The sequence below is a fragment of the Chrysemys picta genome, chromosome 13, assembly GCF_011386835.1.
Source record: "Chrysemys picta bellii isolate R12L10 chromosome 13, ASM1138683v2, whole genome shotgun sequence".
Classification (NCBI taxonomy): Eukaryota; Metazoa; Chordata; order Testudines; family Emydidae; genus Chrysemys; species Chrysemys picta.
In genome coordinates, this window is record NC_088803.1 from 23,013,300 (window position 1) to 23,025,309 (window position 12,010).

A 12,010-nucleotide genomic window follows, 5' to 3' on the forward strand; every position below is an offset into this window, starting at 1 on the left:
AGACCCCTCTGAATTTTAGATGTTAAATAACACCGGACCCAGAACAGATCCCTCTGGTACCCCACTTAAGGCCTTTCTCCAATCTGACATCATTCCATTAATAGTTACTCTTTGTTTGTGCTTTTTTAAACCAATTATGTATAGATCATGTATGTATTCATGCATTATGTATGCAGTTCCGCTGAGCCTGCATTTCTCCAGCTTACTTATGAGACTGTCATGTGGGACTGTGTCAAAAGCCTTGCTGAAGTCCACGTATATTATGACCACCACATTCCCCCTGTCCACCAAACTAGTTACCCTGTCAAAGAAGTAACTCAAGCTGGTCTGGCATGGTTTGTTCTTAGTAAAATTGGCTTTGGGGTTTTAGATAGCTGAAAAACTCCTTGTGCAGTCACATTGGCCTCCTGCAGATGTTCTTATCTTTCCTCTGCGTTGGAACAGCATGACGTTCAGCCACCAGTATTACATTTTTAAGAACTGCCAGCCCCCATTTGACTCCTTTTCTTCCTAATTGGTCTTTCCGTGGGGTCTTGCCTACTATTTCTGAGTTAGTTGAAATCTGCCTTTCTGAAGTCCAGTGTCCTTGTTTTGCTGTTCTCATGTTCTCCTTTCCATAGGATCTTGAATTCTATCAGATCATGATAACTTCCTCCCAAGTTCCCGACCACCTTCATGTTCACAACTAATTCATCCTGTTGGTCAAAACCAGATCCAAAATGAATGACCCCCTAGTTGTTTCCCCAACTTTCTGATTCAGAAAGTTGTCCTCTTACATATGCTAAGAATGTGCAGGATATATTATGTTTTGCTGTAATAATCTTCCAACAGATATTAGGGAAGTTAAAATCCTCCATTAATACTAGCTCATAATATATTTGTACCACCCAGGAGAGGACTGGGTCGTACAGGACATACATTTCTGGGGGAAGATCCGGGTGTGTGCTGGGGTCACTCTACACCATAACCAAGGATGGTAAGAGGGTAACAAGCCTTGTGGATGGGGGGGAGTGGTAGATGTGGTATATCTTGACTTTAGTAAGGCTTTTAATACTGTCTCACATGACCATCTCATAAACGAACTAGGGAAATGCAACCTAGATGAAGCTACTATAAGGTGGGTGCATAACTGGTTGGAAAACCATTCCCAGAGAGTAGTTATCAGTGGTTCACAGTCATGCTGGAAGGGCATAAAAAGTGGGTTCTTGCAAGGATCAGTTCTGGGTCCGGTTCTGTTCAATATCTTCATCAGTGTCTTAGATAATGGCATAGAGAGTACACTTATAAAGTTTGCAGATGATACCAAGTTGGGAGGAGTTGCAAGTGCTTTGGAGAATAGGATTAAAATTCAAAATGATCTGGACAAATTGGAGAAATGGTCTGAAGTAAATAGGATGAAATTCAATAAGGACAAATGCAAAGTATTCCACACGGGAAGGAACAATCAATTGAACACATGCAAAATGGGAAATGACTGTCTAGGAAGGAGTACTGCAGAAAGGGATCTGGGGGTCATAGTAGATCACAAGCTAAATATGAGTCAACAGTGTAACACTTTAGCAAACCAAGAGAACATCATTTGGGATATATTAGCAGGAGTGTTATAAGCAAGACATGACAAGTAATTCTTCCTTTCTACTCCGCACTGATAAGGCCTCAACTGGAGTATTGTGTCCAGTTCTGGGTGCCACATTTCAGGAAAGATGTGGACAAATTGGAGAAAGTTCAGAGAAGAGCAACAAAAATTATTAAAGTTCTAGAAAACATGACTTATGAGGGAAGATTGAAAAAATTGGGTTTGTTTAGTCTGGAGAAGAGAAGACTGAGAGGGGACATGATAACAGTTTTCAAGTACATAAAAGTTTGTTTACAAGGAGAAGGGTGAAAAATTGTTGTTCTTAGCCACTGAGGACAGAACAAGAAGCAATGGGCTTAAATTGCAGTAAGGGCAGTTTAGGTTGGATATTTGGAAAAACTTCCTGTCAGGGTGGTTAAGCAGTGGAATAAATTGCCTAGGGAGGTTGTGGAATCTCTGTCATTGAAGGTTTTTAAGAGCAGGTTAGACAAACACCTGTCAGGGATGGTCCAGTTATTACTTAGTCCTGCCCTGAATGCGGGAGACTGGACTACTTGACCTCTCAAGGTCCTTTCCAGTCCTACACTTCTATGATTTTATGAAGGATCACCAAAGTATCCTGTGCAAGGTATAAATGTGGCTAGGCTCAGGTCAGTTTTACTCTGGTGAGGCAACTAATAACGGTAATGATGTTGTCTGACAAGATTACAAGTCAGGCTGATAAAGGTAACTGGGAAATAATATAGTTAGAATTATGTAAGGCATTTTTACTGCATGACTAACAAAACCCTAACTCTATCCAGAATCTGTATTCTATATATTAAATGGATTAAAAAGCTGACTGAGAGATCTCAAAATGTAGCTGTGAATGAGGAATCATCAACTAATGGTGTCTTTCTGGTGGGTCCTGCAGGGGTTGGTTCTTAGGCCAGCGCTATTCGATAATTGTATAAATGATATGGTAGAAATTGTATTGATTTATAAATTCTATAAATGATCTAGAAGAACAAGTTCTTTATGCCAAGATCTTGTATAACCTGTGGTGTAAGTTGCTACCTAACAACAGGTTAATTTTTGGTATTTTTATTTCATTACATGATCCGCAAGCAGCAGGCAGCTTGATAGAACTCTCTGTTACTGTAGGGAACGTAGTAGCCAGAAAATACTTTATGCCTTGCTGCTTCCCTCCTTTCCGGACCGGGGGTCACTGTCGGACAGCCAGCCCATCGCTCAGGTTATCATTCAGATAGCAATCTGTTAAGAAAGAAAAGATTTAGCTTGCTCTATTCAATCTGGTTCAATCCATATTTCGTCCTCTGATTTCAGAACATGCAAGTGCGGTGTGTGAGTGGAGACACATATTACAGTAAAGCAGGCAAGAAATTTGAAGGTCAAGTCCTGGAGAAGTTTGTACTAATAGATTGTGACCACGTTCTTGCTGGTACATACAGGTGAGACATCACAGTTTGCACCTCTAAAACTCAGAGACATTGGGCCAAACATTCATTGTCACAGAGAAACCAACTTCATAATCTCACCCACATCCCTCACACCCTCTTCCTGCCTGATTTCAACACGTGGCTGTCCCTCATCATCACTGTCAATTACTTCAACTTTCATGCTGATCGCTCACCCATCCTCTAGCCTCCTGCCCTTACCTTGCTATTTGACCTTCAGACTGCATTAACTCTCCCACTGCACACACACTCCACCAATGCCACCCCCTGGACTTTGTTGTCTTCACACAGCAGTGATCTTTTCCACTTCTGATCACCACTTTCTTTCCTTGAATACTGTCCACGCCCACGCTACTCTCTACCTCCCAGCTGGCCCTTCCATGACCTTCGATCGAGCAACATCTGGTTGTGTTGCTGCTCATAACTGCACCCTTGCCCATGGCTCCCTGCTTCCTCACCTCTGACTGGAGTTGACACCCTCTGTTCCACACTCTCCTCCACGCCACTCTTTTGCTCTTCCTCCCCTCTGCCCTGGTTTACATCCAGCATTTGCTTCCCCCCACACTTGCTCCTGAGCTGCTGGGCAGCCCCGAAGAGTCTCCACGGGTCACCGGGGCTTCCTTCACTACAAACTCATCTTCTCCTCCTTAAGTTCTGATGACTCCTTCACAAAGCAGCCCTACTTCCGCCTTATTGAGTCCCAGGCCTACACCCCCATTGCCTCATAACCACTATCAACTCCCTCCTGAAGCCCTCTCCACTACCTGCACCCCCGTCCTTCTGCCCAGGATCTTGCTGACTTGGCTGCATACTGGCTGAATTTCAGTCTGCATTCCATCCTGCTCAGACTTTCTGCTGCTTCGGAGGCTATCGCTCCCTCCTCCTTGGAATGCTGTCCAAGTGTCTCCTGCTGCTGTCCCTTTCCCTGCTCTGTCAGGATCCTTCAGACTCTGTCCTTGGGCCTTTCTGCACTTTAGCCTATGTGGCCTCACTCGCTCACGTTAACTTAACTGTCTTCTCCAAGCTGACAGGTCACAGACCTGCTTCCCTGTGTGCAGCCCTGCATCCCAGGCGCTCTCCTGAATGGTTACCAACAGCTCCAGCTTAATATGGCTTAAAGCCAACTCTTCCTCTCCTAACGCCTCTCCTTCCAGACTGGTGTTACTGACGACATCCCAGTCCAGAGTTCATGTCTGACTCCTCCCCCTCACATCTAAGCCATTCCCAAATCTTCAAGTTTCTTTACAACATACCAAAATATGAGACCCTTTTTTTCTGTGCCAATGGCTAACTGCTTGTCCCCACCCTGGACACGTCCCACCTGGATCTGTGCACCCTCCTCACTCCCCTGCCAGTCTCACCATGTCACCTCAAGCTGTCTACTGGCAACAAGTTTACACTTCTAGTTCCCTCCTCCAAGGCCCTGCCCTGGCCTACATCTTAGATCTCCCCTCTTGCCATGCTCCCCCTCTGCCAACAAACCCAGCCACATCCTCCTCCCATGGTCAGAATGGGAGCTCTCCTAGAAGGCAGGCCATTTCCCTAGCGCCCATAATGACACGATGGACGTAATCAAACTGCTTATTGTTTTGAATTATCCTTTCCTCTGGATTTCCGGCAGGTCCTGTGTTCTCTGTCCATAGTTTAGAATGAACCCTATAAGGGTAAAGAGGAGAATACAACCAAAGCCGAATATCCAGTCAGTTAGGCTTGAAAGACAAAGGCAGGAAGCCTAAATCTCATCTTGCCACAGCAATGCAAACCAGGAGCAACAGCAACTCGACCAGTCACTGGGGTTGCTCCAGAATAAAACTGGTGTGAGCCCAGCATTGCATTAGGGGGCCACATTAGAGCACAATGCGTTAATCTTGCCCAGAAGGTTGTGAGGATTAACAAGTGCTTTTACAGGCATATCCAGTGGAAGGGGCACAGAGTGCGCAGCTGTGGGCTGGGAGGCTGCACATTACAGAGGCTGAGATGACAAGCATCTGCACTATGGGCAGTGAGGGCGAACAGCTGGACCAATCAGAGAGATCCAGTGATAAAAACCACAGGGCAAAGAACACCTGGGAAACGGCAGCGGCTTCTAGCCAGATGGTGCCACTAAGAGGCAACATGGACAAACCAGCCAGTGCACTGCAGCATTGGCAGGTGCCAGGGACAGCTAGGCTCAGTCCTTTCCCCTCCCTTCCTCCCTCTGCATTGCCAGCACTGTCCTGCAGGGAAAGTCCTGTCCAGCTCATGGGCACCTCCTCCTCAACAGGATCCCCGCAGAGCTCAGGGGTGTCTCCCCTGCTTCTCAGAGCAACGGCCAAGAGACTCCTCCTTCCCCCCACAACCCCAGCTCCCTGTCTGTGTTCACCAGTGCTCCCCACCATGCTTCCTGCCCGACTGCCCCATGCACCCACCCATGCCCCCCAACCCTCCCCTGCCCATACTCCCCCTGCCCTTCCCACCTGTGCCCCCAACCCTCTGCTGCCCATGCTCTCCCTGCCCTTCCCACCTGTGGCCACCCCATTCCCCCCCGGCCTCCTGCACTGCTGAAGCGCTGAGCAGGGAGCTGCTGGCAAAGAGCAATGGAGGGTCGGTGCTGATGGCTGGAGGAATGGGGTGTTTGTGCAGCCTCCTGCTCAGTGCTGCATGCTCTGCCCCGCACAGCACCCTCCTCCCAGCACCACGTACCGTGCCACCCGCTAATGCTGTCCCACCACTGGCACTGTAACACTATCCCTCCACCCCCACAGTTAATCCCCGCATCTTCATGCAATTAATGTTACCTCTTATATAATGTAGATGAAATGTGTGGACCCAAAGAGTCACGTGTTAACATGACCTGGTCGCTGTCCAAAATTAAATAGTTTAACCCAGGTTCGGGGATTGGTATCCTGAGACTTCAGCGAGCTCAGTACCTGGCAAACACATCATTAAAAATCCCTTTTACCTTGTATTAATGATACAGAAATAAAGATACAGAAAATACAGTGAGACGATCCCGGAGGCTCTGGTAGCCTCTGCCTTGCCTCCCCCTGTGCTCGGTTTCCCCTAGAACACCCGCCCCCCAGAGCCTGGGATCCCTCCACCCCAGGGGGGGATACCCTCTGTACAGCCTGGGATCCCACTGCCCAGGAGAATACATCCTCTACAGACCGGGATCTCCTGGACACATCCAGTCCCCATCCAGGATCCCCCCCCGCCTCTTGGGGACACACCCAGAGCCCCCACTCGCCTGGCCCTCCTCCATTCCCAGGACATCTCCCTATTATGGTTTTAACTGCCTGCAAGAAGCCAAGTATGTCTGCACCTTCCCCTCTCCATGTACATCCAGAGCCCAGGGCGCGACATCTTTCTCCCTCCACCCTCTGGTGAAACAGACACCTTCCCCTGAGACCGTGGGGGTGAGGTTCCAATATATTACAATGCACCCGTTAGTGTGAGGATAGAAATGATGTAATATCTATGGTAAATCATTCAAAGGTTAGAAATACCTGCTAATCATCTCTATTGAGTCATGTCAGCTTTCAATTTGTTTTCCAGTTTTACTTGGCTTTGCAGTCAAGTTCACACCTGCTTGGTGACACACTTCCGAGGCAAAATCGTTGAGGACTTTGACAGAGAATTCCGAAGCTTGTACGTAGAATCCAAACCTGTGCCTGGTTTCTGTATCCCTGAGGCTGGAACAAGCTCCACTTCACCTCACAGCTCAGCAGGGAACTTCCAGTCTCTCTTAAAACCCACCCAAACGAATGAAGCTGAAACCGCAAGCCATGCAAGCAGTCTCTCAAATTCAAGCATTGAGAGCATAAAGATGTCTCCTTTTCTGAAGAACTCCACCTACAATGTACTCCTTGAAAAGCAAGACGTGGGTCCTGGTTTCACCTGTGAAAAGAGAAAGGAAGCCATCGGCTCCATAAAGCCAAGCGACTCCAAGCAGTACTTGGAAATGTCAAACTCTAGCCACAGCACTTCAGCTAAATTCAAGTCTGCCTTATATGACAAGCCTAATCCTAAATCACAGCAGGCATCCTTGAAGCCGGTGTCTTTCCCCATACTAAGCTGCAGTGAACCTAGTCATCTAGAAAATAAGGCATTGGCTAAAACTAAAAATGACCAATTGCTCCATCACTCTGCCATCAGACAGGGACCAAACTTACAATCCCCCTCTGAGAACACTGGTACAAATGGGGCAAATACCAAGCAGAAAGCGCCCAGTGATGTTTCAAGTGGAAAAGCAATAGAAAGCAGCAGCAATATATGCAGGAATGAGAGAAAGCTGACTCTTGGACATAGTAAACTGGACCTGATTATCCAATACAACCAGTTAAAAAGGGAGCGGACAGCTGCAGTCCCAAGCTCTGCTCGACTCGGCGATGAAGTGCCAAAGGAAAATAGCTGCACTAAACACAGGGATGAGAAAACACTGACTCTTGGACACAGCAAACTGGATCTGATCACAAGCTATAACAAATCCAAATCTAAGCAAATATCGAGTCGATTTGAGCCCTGACCTGTTCTCTCTTGTCCTAGGGTGCGTCTACACTTACAGCGCTGCAGCAGCGCACTTGCACTGGCCCAGCTGTGCCGCGGTAGCACTTGGTGAAGACGCTCACTACTCGGACGGGAGAACGTCTCTGGCAGCACAGGTACACCTCTGCGAGAGGCGGCACTTGTGTTGACAGGAGAAGCCCCCCCACTGACATAGCGCTGCCTACACTGGGGGTTGGGTCAGTGTAACGACATCGCTCAGCGACTTAGTTACACTGACGTACATTTGTAGTGTAGACCAGGGCCTAGTTCTCCAATCTCATTCCCAGAGTTACCATAATTTTTTTCTGATAGTTTTATCTTGTGTCAGTTTGAAAACAAATACAAAACACAGAGTAACATGATGAAATAATCCAGGCTTCTCCATTCCTTTAGCCCATTTTACTACAAGCTTTATTTTAAAAATAATCATTTGATGTCATCATATATAGTTCTTTGACTGGTTCTTGGTGATTTAACAAAGGTTCTGGTTAAATTAAGAGTGTTTAAAGATTTTCTTTTCCTATATCAATTTTGTTGACCGCTGACCTGATGTTATGACTAAGGCTACGATTTTATCACGGAACTCTCGGAATCCGTGGCTTCCAGAGACCTCTGTGACTTCAGCCCTGCAAGTGGTACGCGGACCCCCCGCAGCTGAGCTCTCCATTTTGTCACGGATATATTTAGTAAAAGTCCTGGACAGGTCACTGCTTCCGTGAATTTTTTACTTTATTGCCCGTGCCGACCTGTCCGTGCCTTTTTTCTAAAAATACCTGTGACAAAATCTTAGCCGTATTTATGACCTATGAGCCTATCTCATGTCTCTTGGGTGATTTTATGCTTGCTAGAGGTAAAATGACATAATAGGAGCATAAGTTTGTATGAATGTGGGTGTATGGCTTGTTAGCCTGGAACATGCATGGGGACAAATAGGTGAACATAAGTATATGGGTTATTAAGCTTGCTAAAATTTAGGGGCCTATCATATTAGGTTAAGGCTTTGTGGAAGTAATTATATTAAAGGCTGAAGTGTAGCTGAAATGAGAGAAATCTAAGAAGATAATCCCAGGTCAAATATTTTTTACTTTTATTCTGAAACACAATCAAGTAACTCCAAACAGGTCCAGTACTCCACAGAACTTCACAGGAAGGGAGTTTGGGGGGCTTTAGCAATTAGGTTGCTATGCAGTATCTAAGCAGTTAGACTGCTTCTACATATAGGCATTATTAATAAATAAGTGATGTAAGACAGAAATATCAATGCTTGAGGCATAATTAAGGACACCCCAAAGGCCATGTATGGTTAGGGACAGCTATTAACCTTATTATAATCAGGATAAAGCATGAAATCGTATATATCTGTACTATCACCATAAGGAAGGGTATAAAATGCCACCTTCAGTTCCCATTTCTAGGGGTGCGTCAGGTCCCCAAGACTGTGTAAACTGAATCAGGATCTCCTTTCTGATGGGCTCCACTTATGTTCCCTTCCATCTTTGTTTCCAATGGTCTCCATACGTTCTAAATATGCCCAATGCAAGCCTGTAAGTAGGAGCAATGCAGGAAACCACTTTACTGTACTTACCTTATTCTAATCTTAGTGTATATTGATCCTTTCCCATAATTTCAATTATAGTTGTCTGTACTAAATAAAGTTTGTGTTTCACCAAATTCCATCTTTTCAATTAACTTTAAGTAGCCGCCTAGGAAAAAAACCTGTTATCTGAGAGAAGTGCACGGTGTTACACTCCAATACATAATCTTGTAAGTGTGATAACTGTTCAGGCAACAACTTGCTGACAACAATGTTGAAAGAGATGGTGCAAACTACATTAAAAAAGTAAAGAAAACTTACCACTGAAAATATCAGTGTCCAGTCATGTGATTGTGCATGCATGTATGTATTTGGGGTTCCTGTAGAAGAATAAATGTGAGAGCATACATGTTGCTGAGCAAGGCATTGCCATTCCTGGGCAAAGACTGTAGTCGACAACTATGTCCCCTGGCACATTGGAACTCTCAACAATAAGCATAAAGCTGGTCTGTGAGAGAGCCAGAACTTTCTTTGGGGATGGTCCAAGATTATGGAATGAGCTCCTGCAGGAACTAAGGACCATCACAAACCTCACCACCTTTCACCCCATATGCAAAGTGCATTTCTTTGACTTTGCTTCTCTACTATAAACACACACACACACACACACATATATATATAAAAAATACTAAAAGAAAATAACCCCTCCCCCCACCAAAACAAGTCTCCACTGCACCTGCTTCTCCCTCTGGGGAGAGAATGAGAGAACAAACAAGACATGACAGATGTCCTAGATCAGTGGTTTTCAAACTGCGGATCGTGACCCAGTACTGGGTCGTGGAATGGAAGGCACTGGGTCATGGCGGTTCTGGTCAGCACCGCCAAGTGGGCAGTTAAAAGTCCCGTGGGTAGTGCTGCCCGGCTAAGGCAGGCTAGTTCCTACCTGTTCTGACACCACGCTGCGCCCCGGAAATGGCCAGCAGCAGGTTCGGCTCCTAGGCAGGGGGCCCACAGGGCTCCATGCGCTGCCCCCGCCCTGAGCACTGGCTCCACACTCCTATTGCCCAGGAACTGGCCAATGGGAGCTGGGGGCGGGCAGTGCCTGCAGGCAAGAGTCACGCAGAGCTACTTGTGTGCCTCTACCTAGAAGCCAGACCTGCTGCTGGCCGCTTCCTGGGTGCACTGCCTGCCTTAGCACCCCTGCTGCACTGCCCGAGGTAAGCCTGCACCCCAATCCCCTGCCCTGAGCCCCCCCAATTCCAGAGCCCCTTCCTGCACTCCAAACCCCTCATCCCTGGCCCTGCCACACAGCCTGCACCCCCAGCCCAGAGCTCCAACCCCCTCCCATACCCCAACCCCCTTCCCCAGCCCTGAGCCCCCCCAATTCCAGTGCCCCCTCCAGCACCCCAAACCCCTCATCCCCGGCCCCAGCCCAGAGCCCTGACCCTCCTGCACCCCAACCCTCTGCCCCAGCCCTGAGCCCCTCCCACACCCCAAACCCTCATCCCCAGCTCCGTTGGATCGTGGGCATCAACAATTTTCTTCAATGGGGTTGCCAGAAAAAAAGTTTGAAAACCACTGTCCTAGAGTCATAGAATTTAAGGCCAGAAGGGACCACTTGACTTCCTATACCACAGGCCTCCATCGCCATCCAGTACCTGCACACTAAACCTAACAACCAAAATGAGACCAAAGAAAATTAGAAACACAGAAAACTAGACTATGTGCCAAAGGCAGAGGATGGGGGGACCAAGGTGCACCAGTACTCGAGGACCCTGCAATGATACAACTGGAAGGTGTGGAGATACTACAGAGATAAGAATGGCATAAAAACCTATAGAGAATAGAATACCAGAGCAGACAGGTTGTCTCTGTTCTGCTAGCTTGCTTCCTGCCTTTACATGTGTGACAGTCTGTACTGTTATGTTAACCCTTTTTATAAAACTATGATACATTTTGTACAAAGTAAGTCTTGTGAGGTATCATTTGAAAACCCATAATCTGCTGATCATTATTACCCTGGTAAAATGTCTGTACAACATTGTATGGAAAGTTATAAGATGCTACTGTATGACATTGCTGAGACGTGCTCCAAATTTAGAAAAGCAGGCACAGACCCATTCCTCAGAGACAAAAGGCAAACTGATACCTTGGCCAGGTGTCAACAAAATCAAATGGACTATCATCTGGTGAAATGGCCATTCTTTGGCAGGAAGAAGGGTGTGAGCTAGAAATTTACATCTTGGCAATATAACAACTGGGGGTTCCCATGTGAACAGACTGGCTGTTGCCCGTACCCCAGCTGGAGATGATTCTGAAAGAGGAAGAAAAGATATAAAAATGAGGAACAAAGCCCCAAATCACCACACTCCCCTCATCTCTCATGGCATCAAAAGTATTTGAAAGACAAAGGAAGCATCACTGAACTGGGGGAGGGCTCGTGACTGAAGTAATCCAGCCAGACTGCTGCAAGCAAGTGGTAAGAAAAAAGCCTGTATTGTTTTTAATTCTCTTTGCTTGTTAAGTTAGGTATTAGTTTGTGTTTTACCTTTTATTTCTTTATAACCACTTCCGACTTTCATGCCTCATTACTTGTAATCACTTAAAATCTATCTTTCTGTAGTTAATAAACTCCTTTTATTGTTTTATCTAAACCAGTGTGTTTGGATTGAAGTGTTTGGGAACCTCCACTTGAGATAACAAGGTTAGTGTATATTATTTCCTATTAATGAAATGACAGACTTCGTGAGTTTTTATCCAGCAGGGTGCTGGGCAGTACAAGATGCACATTTCTGGGGACAAATCTGGGACTGAGAATTTGCTGGTGTCACTGCAATATAATTCAGGAATGGCTGGCTAGAAGCACTCACATAATTCAGTTGGGAGTGATTTTGCATGCTAGAGGCTGTGTGTGAGCAG

At 46.4% G+C, this 12,010-nt stretch overlaps 1 protein-coding gene and 1 long non-coding RNA gene across 2 annotated transcripts in view; one reads left to right on the plus strand and one right to left on the minus strand.

The window, feature by feature from the left end:
• Nucleotides 1–9,228, plus strand: part of FAM83C (family with sequence similarity 83 member C) — a 27,365-nt gene extending 18,137 nt beyond the window's left edge. Inside the window, 2 exon segments of the mRNA XM_065566593.1 lie at nucleotides 2,903–3,027; nucleotides 6,568–9,228. Of these exon segments, the coding sequence (XP_065422665.1) occupies nucleotides 2,903–3,027; nucleotides 6,568–7,537 (1,095 nt within the window). The 3' untranslated portion in view covers nucleotides 7,538–9,228.
• LOC112060673 (uncharacterized) lies at nucleotides 6,774–11,377 on the minus strand. The gene is made up of 3 exons (XR_002889924.3): nucleotides 11,241–11,377; nucleotides 9,413–9,471; nucleotides 6,774–6,909 (listed from the first exon to the last, which is right to left on the minus strand). It is a non-coding gene; the product is annotated as an uncharacterized LOC112060673 (long non-coding RNA).
• Nucleotides 11,378–12,010: the final 633 nt, after the last annotated feature.